Source organism: Labrus bergylta, chromosome 7 (assembly GCF_963930695.1).
Source record: "Labrus bergylta chromosome 7, fLabBer1.1, whole genome shotgun sequence".
NCBI lineage: Eukaryota > Metazoa > Chordata > Actinopteri > Labriformes > Labridae > Labrus > Labrus bergylta.
In genome coordinates this window covers 6,442,985-6,470,488 of record NC_089201.1, presented here as the reverse complement: position 1 = coordinate 6,470,488, position 27,504 = coordinate 6,442,985, and the positions used below count along the sequence as shown (strand labels likewise).

The window sequence follows — 27,504 nt, the reverse complement described above, 5'->3', positions numbered from 1 at the left end:
CACAGTGAGTGACACATTTGACAGTTAACAGAAGGCAGGAGGAACTTAATTTTGTAAAAATAAACACTATTTACACATGTGAAGACATCTCGTATTCACATGTGTAAATATGAGATGAACAGCTTCGTTCAAAATCAATACAAACCAAATATTACGAACAACAGCTTTAAGAACACATTTCCAGCAGGAAATTGATCAGTTATTTATTTTAAAAAGTGTGCGGACATTTCGATTTTAGAGTTAAACAATAAAGTGTTTGTTATGTTTCCCACAGTTTCTGGATGCTCCAGACTTGGCGTCATACATCGAGGGCTACTTCTTGAAAAACATGGTGATCCTGATCGAGCTGGAGACGTTCAAACAGCTGCTGTACGACACTCCTCCGGACAGCCCGGGCTGCGACATCCTGCACGCCCTTGAGAAAACGTTAGCCGGCCGCATCCAGTCCATCCACCTGTCGTCCTCCAAGGGATCCATCGTCTGAGCTCCTGGACGCACAGAGACGGAGAACACTCTCCAGAGACGTGACGCTGTACTGAGGGAAAAACCTGAGGGAGTGAAGGACAAAAAATAAGACCAGAGGACGGTCAGTGAGGATCTTTGTCTCTGTGCAGTCCATCAGACGCTCACACGTCTCCTGTTATCTCATCACAGACTGTTGATATCTGTCAACTATAAACAACAGTAATAAACTGTCATAAGATAGCTGTTTGATGCCAAAACAACCGTAACAGTGTAGGGTCATCTGGTAGGATCAGGGGAACCAGCGATCAGCGTCTCTTCCTGTCTGCCTCATGTTCTGATTCTCTGCTCCAACATGTGGACCTGTACAGAGTCACTGATGTGTATATCTGTCATTTAGCATTAAATGTGCTGATTACTCTTAAAGCCAAACAGACGCACCACTGACACCAACCTGTAATGTGAGCGAAGAAGAAGACGAAGACGAGGCTTTGGGCCGAGAGGCGGGACAAAGCGGGCTCTTCTTCCTCTGCTGAAGTGTAAATATTGTTCATATCCAAACAGAGCTATTGAAGATGTAAGTTAATGTATATATCCACAGATGATTTCTCATGTGTCTTATTGGATATGTCTGTACAAAGGTTTTTAAATGTTGCATGTCAGAGGGATGACTGTTTCCTTTTGTTTCTGTTTAAAATGTTGGAGGGAGGAGCTGCTTCACACCTCGGAGAGAAGCGAGGGTGTTGTTGTCATCAGCATGGGTCAGGTAGCGTGTAACAGTCCGTCATGTGTGGGACCGGACCGGGCGCTGCGGGCCTGAACTGACCACACCATGCTGTCAGCTTTTTGTGTTTCTTTCCAGAGGATGTGAAACCAATTAACTCGTCTGTGTGTGACTTGTTTATGTTTCCTCTATAAAGATTAATTTAACCAGTTCATAAATCTGCATGAGATTCTTTTGGTGCTTCACACACACGCACGCACGCACGCACGCACGCACGCACGCACGCACGCACGCACGCACGCACGCACGCACAGACAGACAAACACGCACACAAACTCAACACACAGACAAACTCAACACACACACACACAAATTCAACACACACAAACTCAACACACACACAACATGTACAGACACACACAAAAACTCAACACAACACACAAAGTCAACACACACACACACACACACACAAACTTACTGAACACACACATTTTACACGCACACAGACACCTACACACACAAACTTATAACACACAAATTTAATACACACGCAAACGTAACACGCACACGTACAAACTTAACACTGGATTCTTTTGGTGCTGAAGGAGGATCTCTGATTGGCTGATTGATGTCAGATAATGAAAGCTGTTTTATGTTGATGTCATGATGTCATGTCATTGGTTGTGTGTGTGTATGTGCTAAGTTTGTGTGTGTGTGTTCAAGTTTGTGTGTGTGTGTTTAAGTTTGTGTGTTTAGTTTGTGTGTGTGCGTGTCCCTGTGTGTGTTGGGCAGAGACATTAGCGTGGTGAGGGACCGGGACAGGGTGACAGCAGTTGTTATGGAGTCTCCATGGTTACCGCCACACTGGAACAATGTTGTAAAGCAGTGAATGGATTCCTGAGGTGCACACACACGCACACGTTTATGAACACACACACACACACACACACACTCTGACAATGAGTTCATGGAGTTAACGAGAAGTTCAGAGAATCTGTACCCAAAGTAAAAGACGATGCTTCATCAGATCATCTGTGTCAATCCGGAGATTAAGCCTGGAAATGTCTCTGTCGCCTCTTTTCTAAAGCTCTGCAGGGCGTCTTAATTTACTGAGCTGTGAGTGAAGCACTCGGAGGACTCCACAGGGTTCACATTCAGCCGTGCACAGAGAAAAACAACACTTTCAAACACCATGTTCTCTCTCCTCCGTGTTCTCCCCATCAACTGGAATTCCTGAACATGTAACTTTGTGTGTCACTCATCTCTGTGTGTCTATTGTTCAGAGCTGTGAGTGGGTTGTCGTGGTGTGTGTGTGTGTGTGTGTGTGTGTGTGTGTGTTTGAATGAGCAAATGGGAGTGTAGAGTGTTCGCCCCCAGCTCGAGCCCCTTCGTCCTCCCCTTGTTGTCATGCACAGGCGCTCTCCCTCTGGCAGCACAAGAGCCGTGTGTTTGAGCTCCACGCTTTGAAGGGCTCCAAAAAAACTTCTCAGCACTGTTTCAGAGAATCGGCGACTAAAAGGGGGAGAGAAAGAGAGCGGGGGGAGGTGACGGGGAGTGTGAGGGGGAGAGAGATGCAGAGCAGGAGGAGCTGCAGACACAAACAAGCTGACCTCCATGTGTGGATTTGATCCCAGTTGTCGCAGGACACTTTTTCTCGGAGGATATTTGCAAGAAGCTCAACAACAGGTACGTGTGGGGGGAGAAAATGAGAAAAAGAAGGAAGTGGAGACCTTTTGTTTGGGGAACACAGTATAGGAAGAGGTCGTTTCAGGCATTTCTGCATGAAATGTGAATTGCTGAATCATGTTCCGTCAGTTTTTAAAATACATTTTTGCATGTTTCACATCTTAACAACACCCACATCCTGCACTAAATGTATTTATTTTCTGTACTTTTGAAAAACTTTGAAGAAACCTGTTGCAAACAGACCAAAGTGTAGATCCTTACCCTTACTTTATGTAAACAATGTGTCAGTTAAAATATTGCTCATGTGATCAACATATATTTATATCACAGGGTTGGGAAAGCAAACTTCATCAGTGTTCAGCTGAAAAGAGCAACTTAATAAAAAGTTCCTCTGTTTGTTTGCGAGTTAATAAGTCTGAAGGTTTTTATGTTTGACGTTCTGTGTCCCTCCTGCTGAATCAGGGATGCAGTGCGATGAGCTCTCGGCCAGAGAGGAGTTCACCTACAGCCACATGTCCACGCTGGAGAGGGGCACCGGGTCTCTGGGACGCCGGGGGGACAGGAGGATGGACCGGGGGGAGCGCTACAGGCCGGAGCGGGACAGCTACACGGTGGACGTTAGAGCCAGTGACCTGCAGCTGGCCCAGCCGGAGCCTCTGAAGCACCCCTGCTTCAGCTGCAGGGCCTGGCTCTACAGCGTCCTCATAGGGGTGAGAGCAGGGACTGGACGGGAGGGGGGCACACCACCGCGGGGTCTCATGGAGTGTTTAAAAAGATCTTAATTTTCATCTTTGGTGGATCTACTCAGGCCGTAACAGAGAGTTTAGGAATAAGAGGGATCCTTTTTTATCTGCTGTGAGAGAATCTTAAGTGAGACCGGGAAAAGGAATCTTGTTTCAGTAAATGTTAAATGTACAATGGCTTGTATATTTCTTTTTTAGTCTTCTGACTACTCAAAGCGCTTTTACACCAACATCTGTTGGGGTATTCCTGCTGCAGGAGCAGTGAACCTGAAAGTCCATCTCCACATTTCAAGATGCACTTTGGGGACAGAGAGCAAGATTAAGTTTAGTTACGGAGTCGCAGAGTTTAAAGCATTTTTAAATAAATAAAATCACACAAGTATGTTTGAAGCAGGTCAAGTATCACCTAGGGATGTAAAGATTAATTGTAACATTGTGATTAATCGATTCAACGGTGTCAAGATTCACATGGGTAGAAAAAAGAACAGAGACAGATTTAGAAATTGATGACGCGCCACTGTCTTGTGGAAGCATTTTGGCTTCCCCAAGACAGAAAATGAAAGAGGTGAAAAGATAACAGACGAGACAACAACTGTGTGCAAATATTACAAGAAGACAGAGAACTACACAAACAGCACGACCAACATGATGCAGCATTTAATCAACACCACAGTGACAAGCTCCAATCACCTCCCCTTGTTGAGAGAAAGAAAACAGGCCAAAGCACACTGACGAGTGGGTTAGCAGACCCTAAAGGAATCTTTTTCACTCATCATGTGTCAACTGTCTCATTCTGTAAAATAAATCGTGAATCGTATTGTGAGTTGAGTGAATCGTTACATAGTACCACCTCATAAATAAGATCCTGTCAGTGACTTAGTCTACAAGCGGTCAATGCATGCCAGACACCTTGATCATACAGAGCACAATGATGAGTTATGACCTTCAGATTCATAATGAACCTCACTGCGTCATGATAAACAGTGTGCAGAGATTGAAGGCTTTGAGAAGAAGTGTGTATTAATAAAATCTCACTGTAATCGATTAGAGGTATAAAAGAAGCAGCAATAGTTGTCTCTCTCTTCGCAGTAAAAGAAAAATTAATTCCTCAAATAAAAACCCTGCTGCAAGTTCTGTGAATATTTAATGTGCAGTATCAACGTTCAACAATGAGAACACAAATAATGAAGCATGTGTATTAGTTAGAACATGCAGCTTCTGTGTTCTCATCCTGCTGATCGTTTCATTTTTCTAATATCCAAAGAGACTCCAAGTTTTCAGAATCAAGGTGATTTTTTTTTCAGATTTGAAACTCAAGTGAAATAAAAGAAAACAAACATTCACTCACTCCTCTCTCTCCATCGTTCCCTCGTTTTTTTGTTCTTTTTCTTTTTGGTCAGGAAGTCTGAAGTACGATGGCTAGGAAATGCAAACCAAAATTACGTGTGAAATGCTTTTGAGAGCGCTGAGACAAATGAACAAGTGGCAGAACACTGTTGTCTCGAAAACAAATGAAAGAACGACAGAATCTTGCCGGAAAGGGAAATACCGGAAGTGACTGAGTGAGTGATCAATTAGTTTGTTTTGGTGTTAAGACTGTGGGAAATGTGTCGTGTTGAACTGAGTTCATGGAGAACGAATGATGTTTTGTCCATTTTGCAAAACCTGAGACAGTGAACTCACGTCTCTCCGTCAAAACAAATTAATAGACCGCTCACTCACTTTTTACTCACTTCCGGCATTTCTTACATACTCTGTCCGACAAGATTCTGTCATTTTTGAATGTTTCTCAGCGCTCTTGTAAATGTATTTTTCCAAAATGTAAATTAGTCTCAAGCTTTGCAAAAGTGTTTCACACTTTGTAAATTGGGTTTGCACTTCCCAGCCACCATACTCATGCATGAGGTTTATTAAGTATATTCATATTGTAATAACCTTTAAATGTGCTTTATTGTGCAGCTGAAGATAACTGGACACTTCAGATTAATGTGATGTGAAATATGTGTGTGTGTCCTCAGGGCAGTTTGCTCATCACCTCTGGTTTCTCTCTGTACCTGGGGAATGTGTTTCCTGTTGCCATGGATTACCTGCGCTGTGCTGCAGGCTCAGTGAGTGACGTCAGAGTTTCTCTCACACCTATCTATCCATCATCTACACCGCTTTTCGCTGGGGTCAGGGGCGAGAGGCTGGGTTACAAACTGGACTGGTCACCTGTCAATCACAGCATTGACATATCGAGACAGACAACCAGCCACACTCACATTCACACCTTCGGACAAATTTAGAGTCACCAGTTAACCTAACGAGCATGTCTTTGGACTGTGGGAGGAGGCCTGAGCCGGCACATTATAAGGAACACACTGTCATGTCAGATTGCCTGTAACACATCATTTCAGATCAGCTTTTTCATTGACAGATAAAAACATGTGGATCATTTTGTTGTTTCTCTCTCAGGGCCTTCCTGCAGCGTTGGCCAGCTTTGCCATCGCCAAGAACCGACATGTAGCAGTGAGTGAACACCGATCGCAGCAACGGCCAAAAGATAATTAGGATTTAATGGGTTTTTAATTAGATCTCCCAAGAGATCTTAAAGCTTGATGCTGGTGGAGCTCTCAGGTTTTCTTGTTTGTTTTTTTAAGGTGTCAGATTTCCAGGTGCTCTACGTGTCCACTTTTGCGGTGACGACCACCTGCCTGGTCTGGTTCGGGTGTAAACTGGTCCTGAACCCGTCCGCTGTCAACGTAAATCAATCAGAATAAAACATCAACCCTTTAATGTCAGGTGATTCTTCACGATAAAGTACTTTTCTCTATTTCTCTTGCGTTTTATGTGTGCTCTCTCTCTCTTCCTCGCTCGCCTGCTCTCAGATCAACTTTAACCTCATCCTGATGATTCTGCTGGAGGTGTTGATGGCGAGTACTGTCATCCTGTCAGCCCGCTCTGCAGAGGACTGCTGCTGCCACAGGAAGGTGTGTGTCTGTGTGATTACTTCCAGCACCTCCTCTCTTCCTCTCCCCTCAGCTTTCACTTTCTCATCCCAACTCCTTTCAATCTTTGCGTCCTTCTTTCCGCCGCAGACGTACGACAGACCAGTGGTCATAACGCCTGCAGTGTTCCCCACTCGACTCCTCAAAGCGTACTCTGTGGGTACTCCTCATGTTTTTGACATGATATTTACGTACCTCTAATTGATGTTGATCAGACACTGAAGAATGTTTCTCCCAGGTGATCGAAGTCATCGTTGGGATTTCTGCTGTCTTTGGAGGAATTATTGCCCTCAACATGGACGCTCTGCTGCCCGGACCATACCTGTCCGTCACATTTTTCTGGATTCTTGTTGCTGTAAGTTTTTTTTTTGCTTAAAAATTTGAATGCAGACAATGAAGCTCAGAATTATGAGATGCCACCTAGAAGTGTCTTTATCAAACTGTGTCTGACTTGTACTCCTCTGCAGTGTTTCCCGAGTGCCATAGCGAGTCACGTTGTGTCAGAATACCCCAACAAATGTCTGGTGAGTACAAGCCAAACGTCAGGTACGCTTGTATATTTTAAAGAGTTGGTGACTGTGCAAACCAAACTGACTTTTGTTCTCAGTTTAAGGGGGTAAAGCTCCTCTCAGAGTCTTAAATTAGATCTTGTTGCATGGTAATCTCACACCGCCAGAACCGTCTCCACATGTTGTTCGAACACTTTGCCAGCCCTGGAGAAAGGTCAGACTGAACACTTCATTAACACTAAGAACAAGGCTTAAGAAATATCACTACTTCCAGGATGCAGTCCAGAAAAATCTGGTTTCACAGCGGGGAGGTGAGGCCTGGAGTTCAAATGACAGAATGAAGCAGCCTAGCCTTATGGCATCATTCAAATCTTTGTCACAAACGTGCAATAATCAGCTTGTCGGTGCAGAGGACGTTGGTACATGACGTTTCAGTGATTTAAAAACAGTAACATGCTAATGGAAGACTTAGTGGCACTCCTTCCTGATACCAGTTCATAAACTCTACGTATACCAAGCTAGTAGAGAGAATGCACCATGGAGCAGGACACGGTGAGTTGTTTTTGTCCAGTGTTGAATGTAAGAATAGTTTTTGACAGGTTCAACCAAAGTATCTTAAACAACAGACTCAGGCTGCAGAACTCTGCAGTACTTCCTCCTTCCTGGCTCATAGGACGTTCTCCCTTGCTGAGAACTCTGTCTGTATTTCAACCTCTGTATTTTGGTGTTCTTCAGGGTACTGTCCTTAGTACACCTCTGTTTGCCTTGCTTATGCTTTACCGTTTATTTTGGAGGCATCACATTTGACTTCTTAGCCGACGACAGCTCTGGCAGTTAGGCAAATTGAAAATTTATTTTGGGGCTTTTTGTGCCTTCACTGAAGAGACAGGACAGAGGACAGAGCCAGACATCAGGGAGAGAGAGGGTGGAGAATGATATGGAGGAAAGGAGCCACAGGTTGGATTTGAACCCGGGCCGTCTGCTTGGAAGACTATAGCCTCCGTACAGGGGGTGCACTCACTAACCACTACACCACCGTCACCCCCAGTGAGGCACATTTAAATTAACCGTTGTGGTGGCTGCTTGATCCTTTTTATTGTGAAGGCCTCTGTGGCGTTCTGCTCCTGAAAGACCCCATGTCGACCAAAGGTTCTGAACTCTATTAAAGTTAATCAGGCTGTTTGCCCGCTAAAGGAAGGATTATCTTTTCATTCATAACTAATGTCACAGTTACACAAATGTTTAATTCTATGCTCGTTCACTTCTTCTGTTTTTCTGTGCTCGCTCTGTTGTCTCTCAGGTGGAGGTACTCATTGCCATCAGCAGCGTGACGTCTCCGCTGCTCTTCTCCGCCTCTGGCTTCCTCTCTTGCAGTGTGATCAGCTTTATTGAAATTTTCCTGCATGAGGTGCCCACGGCCAAGGTGAGTTCAATGAAGTGAAAATACAGCAGCAGTGTGCAATGTGCAGGTTTCTCTTGCACGTGTTACCCACATAACCCTGGAACAGATTTTAGAGGAACTATAAATTGGGTCATCGAGGAATCTTTCATTATCATCCTATTTTGTCTTTGTGTGTGTGTGTGTGTTACAGCAATCCTACGACATCCTGCTGCTGATTCTGATGGTGCTGCTGCTGGTGCAGGCAGTTCTAACCTCGGCCACTGTGGTGCACTGTGCCTCCTACAAGAGCCGGCTCCGCATGGGGGCTCCAGAGAGCGAGGACGGCATGCACACACAGACATACTACTGTGAGGTAAGACAGTGTGGGGGGCACGGGCACTTGACTGTCTCTCCACGTCCTTAAATCACGTGCAGAAAACACATTTTCATTTTGTGTGTTAGATTGATCATTACAGCTCCTGCACGCAGTGTTTAAATCTGCTGACATAATAATGGATGAGTAGTTCATACATGTCGCCTTTCCCCTTGCACATTTAATCACCCCCCCTCTCTCTCCCTCTCTCTCTCCCTCTCTCTCTCTCTTCATGTTTTGCTCCCTCAGCAGCAGGCAGTCAACGGAGCGCTGCAGGACTTTGACAAAGACAGAGCCTGGAAGGCAGTCGTGGTCCAAATGGCCCAATGAACATTCCCACAGTACGGAGAGATACGTTTTTATAAGAAGAGGGGAAAGAAAGGAGGATTATAAAACTAAATAAGAATGAGAGACCAATCCTGAGAGAGGAAACACGGGGAGAAAGAAAGAAGCACTTATTCACAGAGGGGGAGAGAGGGATATTTAGTAGAAAGGAAATCAGTGAGAAAATAGAATGTTTCTAGTTTCTGTTCAAGATTTCTGCTTGAAAAATGCTTTGAGCACTTTGTGTTTTTGCTTTGTATCATTGTTTTCTGCATATTGTAGTTAGAAGAAGCATTTTGTGGCACCACGAAATCCACTGTATTCCATAGTCAAGATTAAAAAAAAAAGGTTCAGAGCACAAAAAACAATGTCTATAAAGTCTGAAGTGTTTAACTTCACTTGATACAGATCATGCACTAAACTGGATTCTTACCGGTTTGAATGGATGTTACAGTTCTGTTTAACGTTGCACAAGCAGATTGAAATCATGGACTTCAAACAATGTTTTGACTTTTTTTATACTTTAAAACTTTAGAAAATGAGAAAAAAACCTCAATCCATTACCTTTAACGCCTATCCCGTACCTGGGGTCACGGGGCTGTAGCCAAGAGGCGGGGTTACAGCCAATCACAGGGCTGATATATCGAGACAGACAACCAGCCACACTCACATTCACACTTACGGGCAATTTAGAGTCTCCAGTTAACCTAACCAGCATGTGTTTGGACTGTGGGAGGACACCGGAGTACCCGGAGAGAACCCACACATGCACAGGGAAAACATGCAAACTCCACACAGAGAGGCTCCTGTCAGACGGGAATTCAAACCAGGAACCTCCTCGCTGTGAGGCAACAGCACTAACCACTGCACCTCGGTGGAGTCCAGGAAAAAAAACATTATGTAAATACTTGATTGTGTCTTTAAATTCTGCAGACTTCATTTCCTATAAGTTCACAGTGAGCTCATCTAACGCTCTTTTTACTGTAACTCAGATTCTGTTCAGTAGTCAGATCCTCTGTGACCCTCGATGTTTAGATTATAATGGTTACAGTAGAACTGATCCTCCGACAGCTAGAAGAGTTTTAACTGAATTTCTGTCTAAAGAAAAAATAAAAAATTTCTTCATCGATTGTTAGTAAAAATGCTTTTGTAATAATTCATGTGTGTTCTTGTTGATCCATGAATCAAACAGAATCATCTGCAGATGATTTTTAAAAAGCAAGATGAACTGATCATCTCCAAGAAGAAATAACTCTGCTACAAGAAGTGTTCAGTTGTTATTTTAGATGTCAGGCTGTGATGTTTGGTCTTTGGTTGGAGTATGTTTTAATAAATGTTTTGCTAATATCTCATCCTGCTTTCTACTTTGGAATAAGAGGAGTGTTGCTGAATTAGTTGCTGCTTTGTTCATCACCTTCACTTCCATCCTTTGTTAATTTACTCCCTCAGCTGCAGATCCTCATTATTAATAAAAGTAATTTCCCCTCTTTTACATTTAAGACGACGCCTCTGGGTCTTCATTTATCCCCGTCTATCTGTTAATGCATGGGGTAAGACTTGACTGCATGAACAAAGACAGCGTTAGCTGTCAGTTTTCAGTGAGTGACTCAAACATGGAGGCAAAGGAGAAGAAAGAAAGATCTCCCCGCTCCGTTACATAACATGTACAGGGTATGATCCCCTGCATATCATCACTTTAAGAGACTACGTCCAACTTGCCCGGTCACGCCCCACAGCTCATCTACAAAAACTGATCGTTTGTTTGGAACCTGTCACCGAGCGGCCTAGAAGCTGGAGCGATTAGTCTCTTCACTCAGAGAACCAAAGTTCTCTATCCTCGAGACTATTTCTCCGTTACATAACATGTACGGGGTAACTCTTTCAGATACCCCACGAGGAGTCAGTGCAGACCACAGTGAAATACAACAATGAGCACTGTTGACATGCCAACCAGGGTAAGACCCTACAGGATGCAAGACCCCCGCCTGATAGGCAGAGGGGCTGCGTAAACCGGTCCGCAAGGGGGCAAAGGACCCACCAAGCTGTGAACAGAGAAGCTACTTAAGGCCATCCACAGCTGCCAGACGGACCAAGGGGGGCCCCCTATGTCTACCAATGAGCAGCCAGCACCACTTCCCTGGAGGGTCTGGCCGCTGTGTTAAGATAGTAGAACCCAGAGTGCATGTTCAAAGAGCCTGTTAAGGATACGCATTATTTAAGCATATTTCAGTGAGTGGACATTAATCCAAACAAGGGGGCAAAGGAGAAGAAAGAAATATATGTGCAGGAGGGGACCAACATGCAACTGTATGTTACTTTTAGTTCACACAGTCATGAAGGAGGTAATTATCTGTCTTGGCACTGATTCAGGCCGAAATATGTGTCAGTAAAAACTGAATTTGAATTATTTATAAAGGCTGAGATCATAGTTAGTGATGTATTATATTCAGATGTGTTTATTAATATTCAGTGCTTGTTGGTGCTCATGCATGAAAATAGGAAGCACAGACATTTTAAACTTCATGCAGGTAGAAAGTGGCCAGGCTTCTGAAATGAACTGCACCTGATTTGACTAGTGTACGTTACAAAGAGGGCACTGCTGTGATTCTTAAGACTTCAGGCTTATTACGACGGGACAGGACAAGCTGCTTCCTTCTTCTGCAGGCTCACAGGAAGCTGCATCACATCAGACATGAACATCAGAGAGAGAGAGAGAGAGAGAGAGAGAGAGAGAGAGAGAGGGAGAGAGACCATATTTGGAGGGAGATGAAGTGAGGCGCGGCTCCCATAACCGGCAGGAACCGGCTTGAGGAGAGGAGAGGAGAGCTGTCTTGTGGCTGGCGCCTCTCCTTCACGCGCTCTCACATCGCCGTGTGGCCACGAGGAGCCCGACAGAGTCACAGACTGCTGGAGGCGACAAACAAACTGATTAACTGCAGTAAAAACTGTGTCTGTTCAGCAGGGATGGAAAAAGGAACAATAAGTAGCTCAGAAATAGTACTTATAAAAATGATAAAGCCACTAATGTCTAATGTCTATTTAAATGGGCGTCACAGTGGAGGGAAGTGGGACTGACAACCCAGGGTCCCAGTGGAGGACGGGGTCCTGAGATTCATCTTCACTTTTTGTTTGTTTTCTCTAACAAAACTGGAAGAGGTGGTGAAATACTGAAATACTGGTGAAATAAGCACACATGATTCTTTAATCTTTCTTCTGTGTCAGTTTAAATGCAATGTGAAGCTACGAGCTAACTAAAGAGCACTAACATTAGCATGCTAACACAACAATGCAGGACACAGGTGATTACAGCTCCAGAAAAGGACAATTTTGTCCGCTGCTTGCGCTTAATTATGGTACGTTCCAATTGATAACCCCCTTCGTGCAAACCTGAGTGGAGAGGGGTTGGAGGTGTGTCACTGTAGGAGAGCAGAGGCTTCAGTATGGAGGAGGTGTGGCCAAACAGCAGTTTGTTTTGGTTTTAAGGTGGTGCTCAAGGGCGACATCTACTGTCTCAAACTGAGTCTGTCAGGACATCGATCTATCTAAACCTGCTTTTTCTTGCAATGTATGTATGTGACTCATTCTTCTCTTACGCACTTTTCTTTTTTGTGATTAACAATTTTTATTGTTTTCTTTTTTTTCAAAACATGACATGACAATATAGGCATACAATGCCTTTACGCACTTTTCTTATAAATAACGCATTGTTTTCAGTACCTTTCAATAGTAGCTTTTTAGTACTCTTACAGAAATAACTCAGGCTTGACTGAGGCTGTGGTGGAGGGGCCCAATGGGACATCTTTGCATGCGGCCTGGAGATCCTGGAGACGCCCCTGTTTGAAGAGCATTCAGACTGTTGCACTAAAGAGCCTCTCTGGAGAACACACCTTTTCACACAGGACTGTGTGAACACCACACCTGTTTAAATGAAGGCTCCTGCTCAATCATCTGCAGGAAGGCTCTACTTTATGTCCAACCACAGCTGCAGGTTTCCCTCCACAGTTTGTTGCCCAACTTCTGCATGTTGTTTGGGACCCACTCGCCCCACCCAGTGACTGTGAGTGACAGACATGTTTTCCAGTCGTGTCAGAGCCAATCCCAAAGCAGCAGATGATTGACAGGCTGAATAAACCTATCAAGATGAAAGTAAGAGCCTGTCTGTGCTGTGCTGTGCTGTTCGGTTGTAGACAACAGATGAATTAGAGTAGTTATCAGAACTGCTGTCCCTCAAGACAATTATTCATTAACACTCAAAGACCTTTTTATTCAAGATTTAAACACTGTTACATCCAAAGTGCGTTCATATGGGAATCAAGGAATGCTGAATCTTAAAACCTCTAAAAAGGATTAAAAAATAAAGATGCCGCGTTTCTGCGCATATCTGCTTAAACACCGCCTGCCCTGCTGAGTCGCTAGTCTGCGTGTATCCGTTGCAGCGCGCGGAGGAGAGAGAGAGAGAGAGAGAGAGAGAGAGAGGTGATGTGATGAGGGAGAGAATCTTAATGTGTTATCTCATCCCTTGTTTCTGAGGAAGAGGCAGGGCGGGGGGAGGAGGAAGGTTGGAGGGGAGGGGAGCAGAGGGGGGGGGGGGGTAAAGGCGGAACAAACCGGTGTGCTCCTCGGATACATGCTGTAGCTGCTCGCCCGCACTGCAGATTAACCCTTACCGCTCCGGCAGAGGCAGCCAGACATGGTGAGTGGGTTTTTAATATTTCTCCTCTGCATGCACATGTCTCGGGAGAGCGCGGCAGTCCCTCCGGTGGGGACAGGTAGGCGGCTGTTGCAGGTATGGAGCATCTTGGAGTCTCTCTCACACACACAGACACACGCAGTCGCTGCTCTTGATGTTTTGCAGCTGGCTATTCGGGAGCTATCCGCCGCTCAGGTGCTGAAACGTCTCGTCGTCTGCAGGCAGCTGTAGCTCTCCGTAATGTGGAAGAGTGCTCCTCCTGGCTGTGATTCTCCCACACTCCTGCACTCTCAGAAGCTGTCAGCAGAGAGGAGCATCCCAGCTCAACAGGAGACAACTAGGACAAAATGATCTCCTCACCCTGATGAAATGTCCCTGCTGTGTTCCCAGAAGGACTCGCTGACAGTGAGAAGTCAGAAAAGAGTCAAGATGCTTTAGGTGGTTCTTCATTTCAATCTTTGTTTGAAACTTTATACTTCCTAACATTATAATTAGTCTGCTGTGGTGGTCAGGTTTGTTCTCGGAGGAACTAGTGTGAGATATAAAAGTTTTCCCCTCTTCAGCAGTCATTGTGTTCACACTCAACGTTCAGGGCTTCACTCGTCCAGCTGTGGTCCAGCAGCTCAGCTCCATCTCTTTGTGCCCGTCTGTTCTGGTCAGAGCCTGCGGGATGCTGTAGCAGCCAAAGACTGTGGGATTCCCTCTCTGAGCACTGAAAACAGAGTCGGACTGAAGGCATTATCTGCTGGACTGGAGCCGAGCCAGCAGCTCACAGACAGCAGTGCAGCCTCACAGAGAGCCGCTTTTATGTAACACTGCCCCTTTAAATTTGAATTATGCAAACTTTATTTCCCCTCTACCTCGAGACAGTGTTTGATGATCGGGATAAAGTTGCTCTGATGTCACCAGGCAGTGTCATGTGTTTTTTATGTTATGGTACCCCACAAGGGACATAAAGGTCTCCTGGATGACATCAGCATTAACATATGCAGCCTTGAATATGGGTCTCTGACTATATTTCAAAGAGATCTCCTCTGCAAGTCAGAGAGCACTGATTAGGGCTCGGACAAAATGGCTTTACAACCACATTTGGTCATCCTGCCTCGTGTCATACTCAGGTACTAAATATTGATATTTTAATAGGCTATAAGAAATGTCCCAGCTAGGCAACATGTCCGATGTGTCCTTGGGGAAGACACTTAACCCTGAATTGCTGCCGCTGCTTCGGTGGCGGTATATGAGTGGGATTAGTTACTTCTGATGGATGATACTACATAGTGACCTCTACCATCAGTGTGTGAATGTGTTGGTGTGACCTGAAGTGTAAAAGCGCTTTGAGTAGTCGGAAGACGAGAAAAGCACTTCATAAGCCCAAGTCCATTTACCATTTACCATTTGTTGAGAGTTATTGTTCTAATAGATCGACTTTAAAACTATCATTTTACGGTGGAAAAGTTACAGATTGATGCTTTAATAACCCAAGAAGAAGTGACAACGGAGTTAAAGAATAAAAAAAAGAAGACAGCCGGATGATGTTGGACCGCGGTGGAGAGAGATGAAGCGTGATAAGAAGTGAAATTGAAACTGTAATAATACTTTATAGACACATTAATCCTGCTCTTAATGACTTCTATTTAGTCAGATGTCGTGATGTATCTTTATACGATTGTTTAGCAATATATCAACCATTACAGAATCGCTGTATCGTGATGTTATCATTATCGTGAGCCACATATTGTGAACGGTATCCCGAGCTCTGATTTCCCCCTGTGCTCTCCCAACTCATTCAGGACGATTTGCAGCTCTGGACTGTGAGGATTCGGTTTGAAAGATTTCATCGTTAACTGGGTTTTTATTGAGGGGGAAAGAAGAGAGAGGGACAGGAGGAGTAACAGTGAAAGAAAGAGAAGTGTGACATAAAGAGGGTGAGGGGGTGATGTATGCTCAGCCCTCTCGAAGGACATTCACATAACCTTCATGTGAAACGAGCGTGCAGCGGCACAAACACGTCGGTTGCATACATCAATCTCTCTCACACACACACTGACTCATGCACACACTCTTCATACACATGACATCACACCGACAGGAGTGTGTGTTCACCTGACTCCCTCGTGTGTGAACATGCTGTTCCTAAGACCTCAAGAAGTCAAGGGTTAGAGAAATGCAGAGTCCAAGTCCAAGAATAAGTGTTTAAAGAAGAATAGAACATTTGTGAAAATCACTAAATTCAGTTTGTAAAAATTAAAGGTAAGAATACTCTTCAGGGAATAAATGTACCCTTTAGTGTTCTTGCTGGATCAAAGGCAAGAAGCCGCTCTCAGGTCTGAACACTCTCACACACTCCAGTGGTCAGAGGGAGGATTAGTTCTCAGACAGCTGACTGCACTACACAGGGAGCTGAGGGGATTAAAAAAAAACAACACACACAGACACACACACATCACGGCTCTGTTAATGTACACGTAATCTCAGAAGGGCCCTCTTCACCTAATTGTTCCTGTTTTCCTTTATTGTGAGGAGAAAGTGCTGCACAGGAATGATGAGGAAAAGGTGACAGGGAGACGAAGACCCACAACAAAAGATACGACAACGTAGGCAAAGAAGCTGCTGTGAGGAGTTTTTAGCAGGTTTTGAAAACACGCTGAAATAATTATGAATGCCTCTGTGTGACCTGCAAAAACAAACGGGACCAGCAGCAGAAAGATTGATTATTTCTACGTAAATGTTTTAAATGCTTGATTCGCTACTGCATCGTGTGTGAAACAGACTTTTTTAACCTTTTCTATTTCAAAGATTTGAAGAGGTTTTTTTATGCCCTTATTGTAGAGACAGGACTGGGGATAGTGTCAGAAAGTGGAGAGAGAGAGAGAGAGAGAGTGGGGAATGACATGCAGGAAAGGAGGCACAGGTCAGATTCAAACTCGGGTTGCCTGCTTGGAGGACTATAGCCTCCGTACATGGGGCACACGCACTAACCACTAGGCTACGGACGCCCCAAGTGACTTTTAAACATTTAAAGACACAAAGATGAGATTTTTGTCAGAAGAACTACATACACGGGCATAAACTGTCATCATAGCCTCCAACTCTGTTGCTTCATCCGATTTTCTGCGTCCTCCTAACGTCATGTCTTGAGACCTCCTAAGGGTCCAGCTGTGAGGTATATATGTGAACAATTAACTCAGGAGTATTTCAGGGGCAGTTTGTCCCCCCTCCCCCATGCCATGTACAGTTAGGTGCTATGTCTGTACTCAACCGACTTCTTCGAAAATGCACGCGCTGTCCTGCTCTTACTGGTTATCTTTCTTGCAGGAAAAGGTGAGTCAGAGTTTTGCCTGACTGAAGAGTCTTCAGCCAGCGATCGGTCTCCTCAGGGATCACAGGGACGACTCCTAACCTGAGCTCATCCCTCATCCCACCTCAGAGTGTGTGTGGACTGGAGCCAGGCACTGTGGAGATGGGGCGCAACACAGAGGAGAGCGAGCCAGGAGTGTGTGTCTGAACATTATGTCCGTTCTGCAGGAGCAACGCTGTGAGAAACCGTAGAAACCTCAAAGCTCTGAAGAAGTCAGACCGCACAGTATGACCACTTTCTTAACCACGTGTGGTGACAGAGGCTGAAGCCTGCCAAACACTTCTGTGTGTGTGTTTGAACACAGCAGCAGCAGCAGCAGCAGCAGGGAGGGTCAGCTCTCCCCTACGACCCTGAGGGAGGTTGTAGCGTTCGCTCTTTGTGTTCCGGATGCAGAACATCCTCGATCAAAACCTAGACATGGCCACAGCTCTGCTCGCTGGCGAGAAGCTGAAGGAGCTAATCCTGCCCGGCTCCTCCCAGGACGAGAGGGGCGGCGCTCTGGCGGGCCTCATGGTGCAGCTCAAACTGGAGCTGCCCTTCGATCGTGTCGTCACAATCGGGACGGTCATCATCCCCATCCTGCTCGTCACCCTCGTCTTCACCAGGAACTTTGCAGGTGAGACTTGTGCCACTAGGCTCACCCCCACAGTTAAAGGGATACTTCACCCGTTGAAACATGAATCTGTATTGACATTGGGTCATATATGTAGTAGAAATGTTAAATACATTTTGAAGTTGGTGCCTTCTTGGCCGTGAAAAGGCAGAAAGTGTCTTTTTGGCTCATGTGTATGAAAGACACCAAATCCCAGAATGCACAGCACCGCAGGCCTCTCCCACTAAGGTCCTCTTCAGAATCAGAAATACTTTATTAATCCCAGAGGGAAATTCTATCATTACAGTTTCTCCAAAATATACAATATAGCAGTAAAAATATAGTCATAAAAACATTTACTGACACATTTACTTCAACACATTAGACCATTTCCTCAACTGATTCAGAGATTTCTTCCAGAATTGATCTTTGAAATTCCTGGCAGAAAACGGACTCTATGTCTGTGTCCATAGGCAAACAGTGAGAGCACTGACACTACCAGTCCGCCCCAGTTCAAGCCGGCCCGGGCTCCTCGTCCTCACCGCCGCCGACGGGCAAAATCGTCATTTTGCGTCACTGGAAGCTCCTTTTCTGACATAGAAATACAAAGATTTCCCATCTCAGGGGAAAATGAGGGCGGGATGCACGACCATTCAAAAATACTACCAGGTTTCTAATGATACAAAGCTTAATGCTAATGTGTTAAGTATCCCTTTAACTGGATTGTTTAAAAGTTATTCAGCACCTGATTCCTCTTACATCACTTATGACCAGGAACAGTTTGTGCAAGAAGATAACAAATGAAGTTGCTTCTCTTAAAGCTACAAAAGAGTCACCAAAAGTCTCAAACAAGAATGTAATTCAGTTAAACCCATTTTGTCCTGAGTAAGCCATGCAGAGCCTCTCGTAAGAAACAATGATAAGCCGAAACTTTAGGAGATTAGGCTCGGCAGTAAAAGGAGCATCAACAGAGAGTGCCGGAAAAGAGCCAGAAAGACTGCAGAGTGTCTGGAGATTTGAGGGGATAGATTGTAGGAGGGGGGAAGAAAGAGGAAGGTGTCTGTTAAGAAGGCAGAGTGGAAGCGATGGACGGGAAAGATGGTATTTCACTGCTGAGTCAGACTCTCTGCAGAGCAGCATGAACCATCTGCGACTGAGTGTTCAACTTTAGCAGCAGCAGAGAGATGTGGGTGTTAACATGAGCTCGGAGGTATTCCCTCACTGCTGCTGAGCTTTAACGATACTCTGGGAATTGTTGAATTATTTCAGATGACTCAGAGCAAGGGAAGCATTCTGCCCTCGCTGACTGTAACGTGTAATGTCGTATTGTCCTCATTACAGGGAATATGGAAGACAACATGCTCACAGAGACAGCAGTGGAAACTTCAGAATATAAGCTGTCACTGCACTCAGTTCCAAAGGTTAAAGGTGGACTTGATGCCACCCTCATCCACTTGGATTTCCTGTGCACAGAGGAGTGTATCTGAGCCAGGCACACACTCCTATCATTGCACAAAGCTGTGTGCTCATCATCAGACACACAGATGAATGATGAGATACGGTACAGATAGAAGGATACCCAGATCAGAGAGATGCAAGATATGTCCTAGAAAATCTGGAAACATCCATTGAAAGTTGCAAAGCCAATGAAGTCATGTTTTTTTAAACGTCTTCTGCACTATGCTGCAGAGAATCCCGATGCAAGGATGCAGCAAAATATGTTATTTTACTCCATTTTCCTGTGATGACTTAGTTCATGTTGTTTTCTCTCAACTTGCACAGTGTGTCTCAAGCCGGGATATTTATGCCCCTTTGGCGCTACGCCTTCAATCTGAATGTTGCGGAGGTGTAATGCTTCATCACAATGAAGTGATCCCCCTCTGTACCGTCTTCAGAGGTGGTAACAGAGGCGTCACAGGGGGGGAGACGGGATCAGCTTAGCCAGCAGGGGAGCGTAGCGCAGTGTGCCTGCATGTCTGACTGTGTGTTTATGTGGAGCTCCTGCGATGCCATGCTTCTGAAACGCTGAAACTCTAGGGGCGGCTGTGGCTCAGTTGGTAGAGTTGTGTCTCTCAAACCAGAGGGTCGAGGGTACGATCCCCTGGCTAAGACCCTGAATTGCTCCCCTTGCTTCGTCTGCGCGCTTTGAGTATTCAAAAGACTAGAAAAGTACTTTACAAGCTCAGGTCCATTTACCATCCATCCATTTAGGTAAAAACAAGCTCGTATATATATATGAAAAACATGACACAAAACACGACAGGACCTACAAACACAGACACACACACACGGTTAAAAACTGTGTGGCTTCCTTTGATTCCTGATTCCCTGTCCCCGTTCAGCTGCCTGTGGCTGTGATTACTGTCTATCGGTACTGAAATGTTGCCAATGTCTTTGTTCTGTTTAGACAGTGTGCAGGAGTTTGTTTACAATTTTGGGAAATTAAAAATAAGACATTTCTAAATATTGGGGGCCTAGGACTTATATTGTTGTTGCTGTGGGAATGAAAAGGCATGCATATAGTTTGATTGTAACTGGTCTTGAATAGACGTTTAAAGTTCTGGTATCGTGACAACCCTAGGATGAAAAATTTGAAAATCGTTTGTGTTGACTTTTTCTTTCTCTATTTTCCTCAGAGGAGTCCATCTACTGTTACACACCACACAACTTCACCAGAGATCAGGCGCTGTACGCACGGGGCTACTGCTGGACAGAGCTGCGGGACGCCGTACCTGGAGTGGAGTCTCACCTTTGGCCTTCACTGTTTGAACACAAGTTCCTGCCGTACGCCCTGCTGGCCTTCGCTGGGATCATGTACATTCCTGCTCTGGGCTGGGAGTTCCTCGCCTCCACACGGCTCACTTCAGAGCTCAATTTCCTGCTTCAAGAGATTGATAACTGCTATCACCGAGCCGCTGAGGGCCGAGCCCCAAAGATCGAGAAGCAGATCCAATCCAAAGGACCTGGCATAACTGAGCGAGAGCGGAGGGAGATCATCGAGAACGCAGAAAAGGAGAAGAGCCCCGAGCAGAACCTGTTTGAGAAATATTTGGAGAGACGAGGACAAAGTAACTTTCTGGCTAAGATTTACCTCGCACGCCACCTGGCCATTATCTGCCTCAGCTCCATCCCCATTTCCTACCTGAGCGCCTACTACGCCCGCCAGAGGCAGAATGAGTTCACCTGTGCTCTAGGTGAGCCTCCGGACATTAGCAGCTATGTAGAGCTAAAGTTAAAGGTGAACTGTAAGCTGTCTGCTGTGCAGCTGCAGCGCATCATGGCAGCAGTAGACCTCGCTCTGCTCTGCACCATGAACCTCATCATCCTCCTAAATTTGCTGCACCTGTTTGTGGTGCGAAAGTCCAACTTTGTGTTCGACAAGCTGCATAAAGTGGGTATAAAAACTCGGCGACGCTGGCAGAAGTCTCAGTTCTGTGACATCAACATCCTGGCCATGTTCTGCAACGAAAACAGAGACCACATCAAGTCGCTCAACCGGCTGGACTTCATCACCAACGAGAGCGACCTCATGTACGACAATGTGGTCAGGCAGCTGCTGGCAGCGCTCGCTCAGTCCAACCACGACGCTACACCCACTGTGAGGGATTCTGGGATACAGACACTCGATCCCAATATGGACCCCAGTGACCTCGGAGTGGGAGAGATGGCAGGGGAGCCGCTGGTCATCAAACGGCCTCGTAAAAAGATGAAATGGATCCCGAGCTCCAACCCTCTCCCTCAGCCGTTCAAGGTAATCAATGAGTGTTTAATGTCAATGTCTCCTGTTGGTATTCATGAACATTCAGTTTAGCATCAGAAGGAAAACGCTTCACAAGCTGACCCTGAAGAGACAGAATAATGTTCTTAACAAAAGCTCTCACTTCACAGGAGCACAGCAGTTCATTTAAAGGCTTATTTTCAGATCACTACAATGCTCTCCAGACACACCTCCTTTGTCCCTCAGCTCCCCTTCCCCATGTAATCTCCACACTTCTTCACTAGCAGGGTTCTGTGAGGCACAGACAGCAGCAGCAGACGAGTGCTAATTAACATCTGAGAACAAGATTCTGATATCAAATTTCAGTAAAGAAAAGCATCTCAAAGTTGATTCGTTTGTTCTTCTGTCAGTTTGGAAAGTCTAGTGGTTCTCCTTCAGTCGTAGTCTTGCAACGACAAAGCTTCCCCGAGTGGGCGGGTCCGAACTCCTGCCGTTCACATGGCGACAGGACTAATGGTGAAAGAGGGAGGTATTCACGTGGAGAAACAACAACATATGTTTGAGCCTCTGAGTGAAACATAAACAAGCTGAAAGAAGCACCGTCCCGTCAGTGTGAACACAGAGCTGAAAACAACAAACCCAGAGAGAGTTTGACTTCACTCTATTTTTAGGAGGTCATTACCCCACAATATATTTGCATGGCGTATATTTGGTTTTTGCTTAATATTTATTCAGAAAGTCACATATTGCACCTTTAACTTGGACTATTTGTGTTCAGTGAAGCCGTCAGTTGTTTGGAGACACAGCAGCCAGTCCTCATTAAGAACATCTGTAATGTGGAGTACTTTTATTCTGCTTTGAATGCTACATGTTTGACTCTCTGAACTCCAGTTAAAGCTCTGATTTAACGGCCCGTTTGTGTCTCTGTCCGTGTAAAGGAACCTCTCACTATGACCCGTCTGGAAAGTAACACCAAGCCTGAAAAACCCAAACAGCTCAGACGGAAGACGGGGACGGACAACTTCATCGCTCCTCTTCTGGACACCAAAAGCACACAGCATCCTGCGACAAAAGGTAAGCAGACAGTCAGTCTGGGACATGTTAAGAAGAGTGGACGTGGAGTTGGTCTACTTCCTGTTGGACAGGCAGGTGACAAACACCGTCGGTTAGCTTGTGCTATCGTGTGTTAGCTTGCAGCGTAGGTACAAGCTGTATACATACACACTATGTCCTGCAGTGAGGGTGAGCTTCTGGGGGAGATGAGCCCAGGAGGAGGGGCCCAGTTTGAATGTTGTGTTTACTGCAACAAACACTTCTACTGACTCCACCCTTAAGGAGTTAGTGTAGAGAAAACGGAGATATAACAGTTACCCTGTGTTGTGTATTTGGCAGAAAATATAATCTGTATTTACAGATTGTGTATAAAAATGCAGAATCTGTAGGCGTGGGACTGGATGTTGAAATCGAAAGAAAACTTTGGATAGATGATCTGTCTTTGCGCTCCAATGTTCTTCCTCCCTTTAAAGCGGTCTTTTCATTTTGAACCGTAGACATCAGTGGGATGGAGAAGAAACACACTCGCAACTTCTCTCTGGACGTCCACCCGTACATGCTGACCATCCGGAAGCCCAAAGTGGAGGTTACAGCCACAGAACCTCTGCCCGTAGAGCACAACCTGGATGCGGTGTACCTTGAAGGCACCCACACCATTGTTCATGTTTCAGGTGCAATCACAGGTGAGCATGGTCTCCTCTTATCTATTTTCTCTTTCTCGCCATTTTACTTTTTGGTCAGATACTTCTGGGAATTTAAAAGCTACAGGCTGTCAGACATGAAGCACGCCATCTCATCCAACTTTCCCGTGAGCACGCATGCGACCACAGCTTGGTCAAGAGACTACAAACTGCCTTTAGTGCTTTCTTTTAACACTCTCTTTTTCCCGTGTACTTGTCTGGTATTTCCTTCTTTTCTCCTCAGAAACTAAAGTATGTTCTCCGGAAACGACCAACGCTGCCTTTTCTAGGATGACCCTGCCCACCACGACTTACGTGAACGGCGTGAGCCCGAACCCTCCCTCCAGTGAAGACGCCCTCAGCCCCAAGTCCTCCCCTCCTGAGCCTCTCCTCCAGACGGTGGAAAACCCTGAGTCTCAGCCTCCACCCCTGACCATAGCCCCCACCCACCAGCTGCTGAGCATACACCACACGCTGTTTGAGGAAGACGAGGGCGACGAAACCCGACGAGACAGGCTGGCAGAGAGACCCGGGGAGCTCATCGCTGCCGGGGAGTGTTGAAGGAGAGGAGCGCTGACGGAGATTCCTTTAGCACCGACAATTCGCACATGTCACCACCTCCTTTGACCCCCTCTGCTCTTTGAATAACCTTCCGTGATAGGTGGTGGAGTCGCACTGATGAGCGGAAGATGGACAGTGAAAAAAAAAAACTTGGGTTGATGTAAAAAGCAAAATGACTTTTTTTTTCTTTTTTTTTTTAGATAGATCAATTATTAGAGAGGGTAGAAATGTTTGTGTACTTAAAAATGAAAGTATGACTGCAGGAAGTGATGTCAGGTACATGTCTCAGGATGTCTGTGTACGGCTAAACACCCTCCAATGAAACCAGCAGTGATACATTTCAACAGGGTGCTACAGGTACATCTCAAAGGTCTAACGAGAGAAAGAGCAGCACTGAGAGCTGAGTGAGCTCTTCAGAGAACGGCACACACCTTATCGATGCACAGAGGACTGCATCGCTTCTTCACCGCCATGTATTTTAAACACATATGATAACGCTTAGTCCCTTTACCCCACTAGCTGAGTAGAAAGGTAGCTCACGCAATACAGTTGTTTAGGTCTGCACAAGTAATATGCAAATGATCACGACATGTTTGTGGCAATAATGTATGCGCTTAAGGCATCATCTTTCACAGAAGGCTAAACATTTATAGACACTGTATATGAGTCAGTGTTTGTGGGGCGTTGGAAATATAACACACGTCTCTCATGGCTTCATAATGGCCATTTCACAATGTGTATCAGAACCTGACTCCTTTATATTTGCACGTCATTAAAAAGTAGGCAAATTGGAATTTTATATAAAAGAAAAACCGCAAACAGACTCTTCGATGAAACTTTGGCAGCGTGAGGCGATGTATGACGACACGCTTGCTCAGAGAAACTGCCAGATTTGTTTAACAGGCACCAGACTCCTACGACATGTTGTGAAGGGCAGTGATGAGGGTGTTCACTTTAACAAAACAGATGACTCGAGCTGGACTCAGCGAGAAAGGATGTGACGTTAGAGTTCTGCTGGCTTCTTCTCTGTGAGCTGAAGTGAATGAGTCAGTTTGAAATCTTTCCAAACGGAGGAAAAGGTTCACAACAGAAATGTAGGTTTTGTTTGTCATCGTCTGTCCCCCACAACAAGAGACATTTCTGTCCTTATTCTGCACTTCCTGTGTGCTAACATCAGCTCTGAAGGAATCAGAAGGTAGTTAGTATTTAAAGTAAAAACAAGCATAAAGGTATGTTAGTGATTGCACAAGGGGATGGCAACAAATCATAAGCTTAATTTTGTTAGCACATGACTACAGAAACATCAATAAAGAAACACTCTAATGTGACTTCTACTGTCGAGAATCACTTCTCTTTGGGCATTCAGTAAACACAGACTCTAAGACTTGTCATGGAAAGCAGCAATTTACCCACTAAAGCTTCCCGTTATCCTAAGTTAAAGGAAACAAATGATTCATCTTGTTGTCAGGACGCAGGGTGGGTCTATAGTCCCATATTAGATTACTCAAGCACACTAAATGCATCCAAAAGCACTTTAAGACTCGTAGCACGAGTGAATGGTTGTTAACACAGCTCTGCTTATTACAATGATTTATTTACCCAGAAGTCTAAATGTTAGTATAACACTGCAGAAAGGGGTCTAGATGACTTTGGTTGTACTATGTGAAATGTTACTACGAGGAAAAAAAATTAAAAACACTTACTTTACAAACAAATATGCGTCTCCAAGCGATCACTGACTCCATGTACCAGAATGCACTGCGGCTGCCAGTTTCGTCATAGAATTCACTGCATTCACGTGCTGCTCGGAGTTCCCATGCTGTGGTCCTCGTACCAACTTTGGTGTGTTCACGATCGAGCTTTAAATCGTAATTTGGAAACAATACAGATGAAATAAAGGGATAATGTGTTGTTCTCTAGGGCAGCAACAGACAGATAAAACTAAAATCTATTTTGAAATGATAGCCTACATTTGTCACAAAAAAATATAAATAATATGCAAGGCGTGAATGTTTTGGCCGTCAAGCCAACAGTCACTTTTTACGTTTCTGTGTGATGACGTCAACTCGGGAGGTTGGGCACCAAACTGTCCCAGTTGTTGTTCTGACCTCTGACCCCAGGAGGCGTTTACGTGAACTTGTCTAGTGCATCCTTCATGAGCTGCTCGGAAATATCGAATTTACCGTTTTAACGAGTTATGGGTACATGAACGTCCCTCCATAATTGCAATTACGAGTGGGGAATTTTGAAAATTCAGCAATACCAAAGGTACCAATCTGTGACGTTTCACAAAAATAGGAGAAAGCTAAGAAACAGTCACAAAAATATACAGTAATATATATATATCTTGTTCATATTTTTTATCATTTATTTTTTGTAGGTGCACATTTTAGTATATGCTTCTATTAGCTGTAGCAAGCAGGCAAACTTTAAACATTAAGTCATGCCAGATGAGTTTATTAAAGAGGACATATTATCCCCCTTCACCACCTTTTTTTTTAAGATATATTTTTGGCCTTTTTGGGCTTTTAATGGCGAGATAGGACAGTGGATAGAGTTGGAAATCAGGGTGAGAGAGAGTGGGGAATGACATGCGGGAAAGAGGCCACTGGTGGAACCAGCTCTCTCAGAACGCTCCGTTTTGGTGTGTGTCTCTTTAAAAGCAATGAACCCCCCCACCCTGAGTTTGCCTCTGTAGCAAGACTAAAAATGGTGGACCTATGCAAAATTTTTACTCTAGATTGGGGGGTGGAGTCTATGGTGGGAGATACCAGCGGAGAGGGGGGTTTATTTTATTTATTTTTTTACCAGATTTGTGATGTCACAAGTTGAGCAAATTTGAAACAGAGCACTTTTCTCTGTGTGGTAATATTTATGCAGTCAGGTTACCCAAATAAATGTTCAAAAACACTGTGAAAGTGGATTTTTCACAATGTGTCCTCTTTAACATTGATAACAATGTTTACCTGATGCTCATTGAGCCTCATTCTGTGTTTTTTATTCTGCTGAAAGCACAAAGAAGCTCTGTCTTTTGATTAAACATGAGCCACACACTAAAAAAGCTTCTAGCGTCCATGTTTGTTGCTTTTTTTTTTCAACGAGAGAAAAATAATGTATGTTTTCGTTATTGATAAGTACGATGTTTCCAAGAAGCACGTGAAGGTAGCACTAGATTAATCTTTCCGATGATTCCGACGACACGTGAACGCACTCAGTGTTAGCGGCTGTACTGACGAGGATCATTGTGACACACACGGGCTAACTCAGTAAGTCTGACATTTTTATCTGGAGACAACTTTCCCAAATACCACCGAACATCTTGTGTTTTTATATCTGACACAGTGAACGTGTCGTGTTTCATAGTTTGTCTTTTGAATTGTTACCGGGTCGTGCTAGCTGTGTTAGCCTGAGTTAGCTTGTTTTCATCATTTGGCAGCTAGCCTCAGTCTACCTGGAAGTAACGTCAGTGTTTGTACACCTGAATATCACACCCCTTTAGCTTAACCTGTGGACGTCTAGATGTTTGAGGAAACGTCACCTGTCTGATTTAAACTCCAAGTTAGTCTCCACTTTACTCGTTAACATTTTGGAGCTTCAACTGCTGCAATGTCTGCTGTTTGACGTAAAGCAACGTCAGCGCTGTACTCCAGCCGGCTGTCAGTG

At 44.8% G+C, this 27,504-nt stretch overlaps 4 protein-coding genes across 7 annotated transcripts in view; all 4 read left to right on the top strand.

Moving 5' to 3' along the window:
* btbd11b (BTB (POZ) domain containing 11b) overlaps positions 1-1,404 on the top strand; it is a 75,717-nt gene extending 74,313 nt beyond the window's left edge. For both annotated transcript variants that reach the window (XM_020642663.3, XM_020642654.3), the window contains one exon: positions 275-1,404. In XM_020642663.3, the coding sequence (XP_020498319.1) occupies positions 275-484 (210 nt within the window). In that variant the 3' untranslated portion in view covers positions 485-1,404. The remainder of the gene's footprint in view (positions 1-274) is intronic.
* A 1,176-nt stretch (positions 1,405-2,580) lies between these two features.
* mlc1 (modulator of VRAC current 1) lies at positions 2,581-10,688 on the top strand. Of its 2 annotated transcripts, none has more exons than XM_020641125.2 (12): positions 2,581-2,872; positions 3,335-3,582; positions 5,634-5,723; positions 6,070-6,123; positions 6,255-6,356; positions 6,483-6,584; positions 6,693-6,758; positions 6,841-6,957; positions 7,070-7,126; positions 8,412-8,534; positions 8,704-8,865; positions 9,118-10,688. In XM_020641125.2, the coding sequence occupies exons 2-12, from the start codon at positions 3,337-3,339 to the stop codon at positions 9,193-9,195; spliced, it is 1,197 nt and encodes a 398-aa protein (XP_020496781.1). In that variant the 5' UTR covers positions 2,581-2,872; positions 3,335-3,336; the 3' UTR covers positions 9,196-10,688. The 2 variants fall into 2 exon arrangements, with proteins under 2 accessions (XP_020496781.1, XP_020496775.1); XM_020641119.2 differs by having other exon boundaries at positions 2,592-2,872; positions 9,115-10,688.
* Positions 10,689-12,542: 1,854 nt separating this feature from the next.
* On the top strand, positions 12,543-25,556 carry panx2 (pannexin 2). Of its 2 annotated transcripts, none has more exons than XM_029278675.2 (6): positions 12,543-13,882; positions 17,195-17,853; positions 20,466-21,580; positions 22,486-22,621; positions 23,098-23,283; positions 23,525-25,556. In XM_029278675.2, the coding sequence occupies exons 2-6, from the start codon at positions 17,625-17,627 to the stop codon at positions 23,839-23,841; spliced, it is 1,983 nt and encodes a 660-aa protein (XP_029134508.1). In that variant the 5' UTR covers positions 12,543-13,882; positions 17,195-17,624; the 3' UTR covers positions 23,842-25,556. The 2 variants fall into 2 exon arrangements, with proteins under 2 accessions (XP_029134508.1, XP_065812677.1); XM_065956605.1 differs by having other exon boundaries at positions 12,543-14,317.
* Positions 25,557-27,031: 1,475 nt separating this feature from the next.
* The window catches only part of trabd (TraB domain containing), a 9,785-nt gene continuing 9,312 nt past the window's right edge, over positions 27,032-27,504 (top strand). The window contains exon 1 of the mRNA XM_065956607.1: positions 27,032-27,107. The gene's annotated coding sequence lies outside the window, so the exon portion shown is untranslated. The remainder of the gene's footprint in view (positions 27,108-27,504) is intronic.

What these genes read in the sequence shown, in the direction of transcription:
- mlc1 (XM_020641119.2), top strand. Translation starts at nt 3,337, where the DNA reads ATGCAGTGCGATGAGCTCTCGGCCAGAGAGGAGTTCACCTACAGCCAC. An exon ending in TGAACCCGTCCGCTGTCAAC is followed by an intron (nt 6,357 to 6,482) that starts GTAAATCAATCA and finishes GCCTGCTCTCAG; the next exon opens with ATCAACTTTAACCTCATCCT. An exon ending in ACTGCTGCTGCCACAGGAAG is followed by an intron (nt 6,585 to 6,692) that starts GTGTGTGTCTGT and finishes TTTCCGCCGCAG; the next exon opens with ACGTACGACAGACCAGTGGT.
- panx2 (XM_029278675.2), top strand. Translation starts at nt 17,625, where the DNA reads ATGCAGAACATCCTCGATCAAAACCTAGACATGGCCACAGCTCTGCTC. An exon ending in CTCTCCCTCAGCCGTTCAAG is followed by an intron (nt 21,581 to 22,485) that starts GTAATCAATGAG and finishes GTCCGTGTAAAG; the next exon opens with GAACCTCTCACTATGACCCG. An exon ending in ACAGCATCCTGCGACAAAAG is followed by an intron (nt 22,622 to 23,097) that starts GTAAGCAGACAG and finishes TTTGAACCGTAG; the next exon opens with ACATCAGTGGGATGGAGAAG.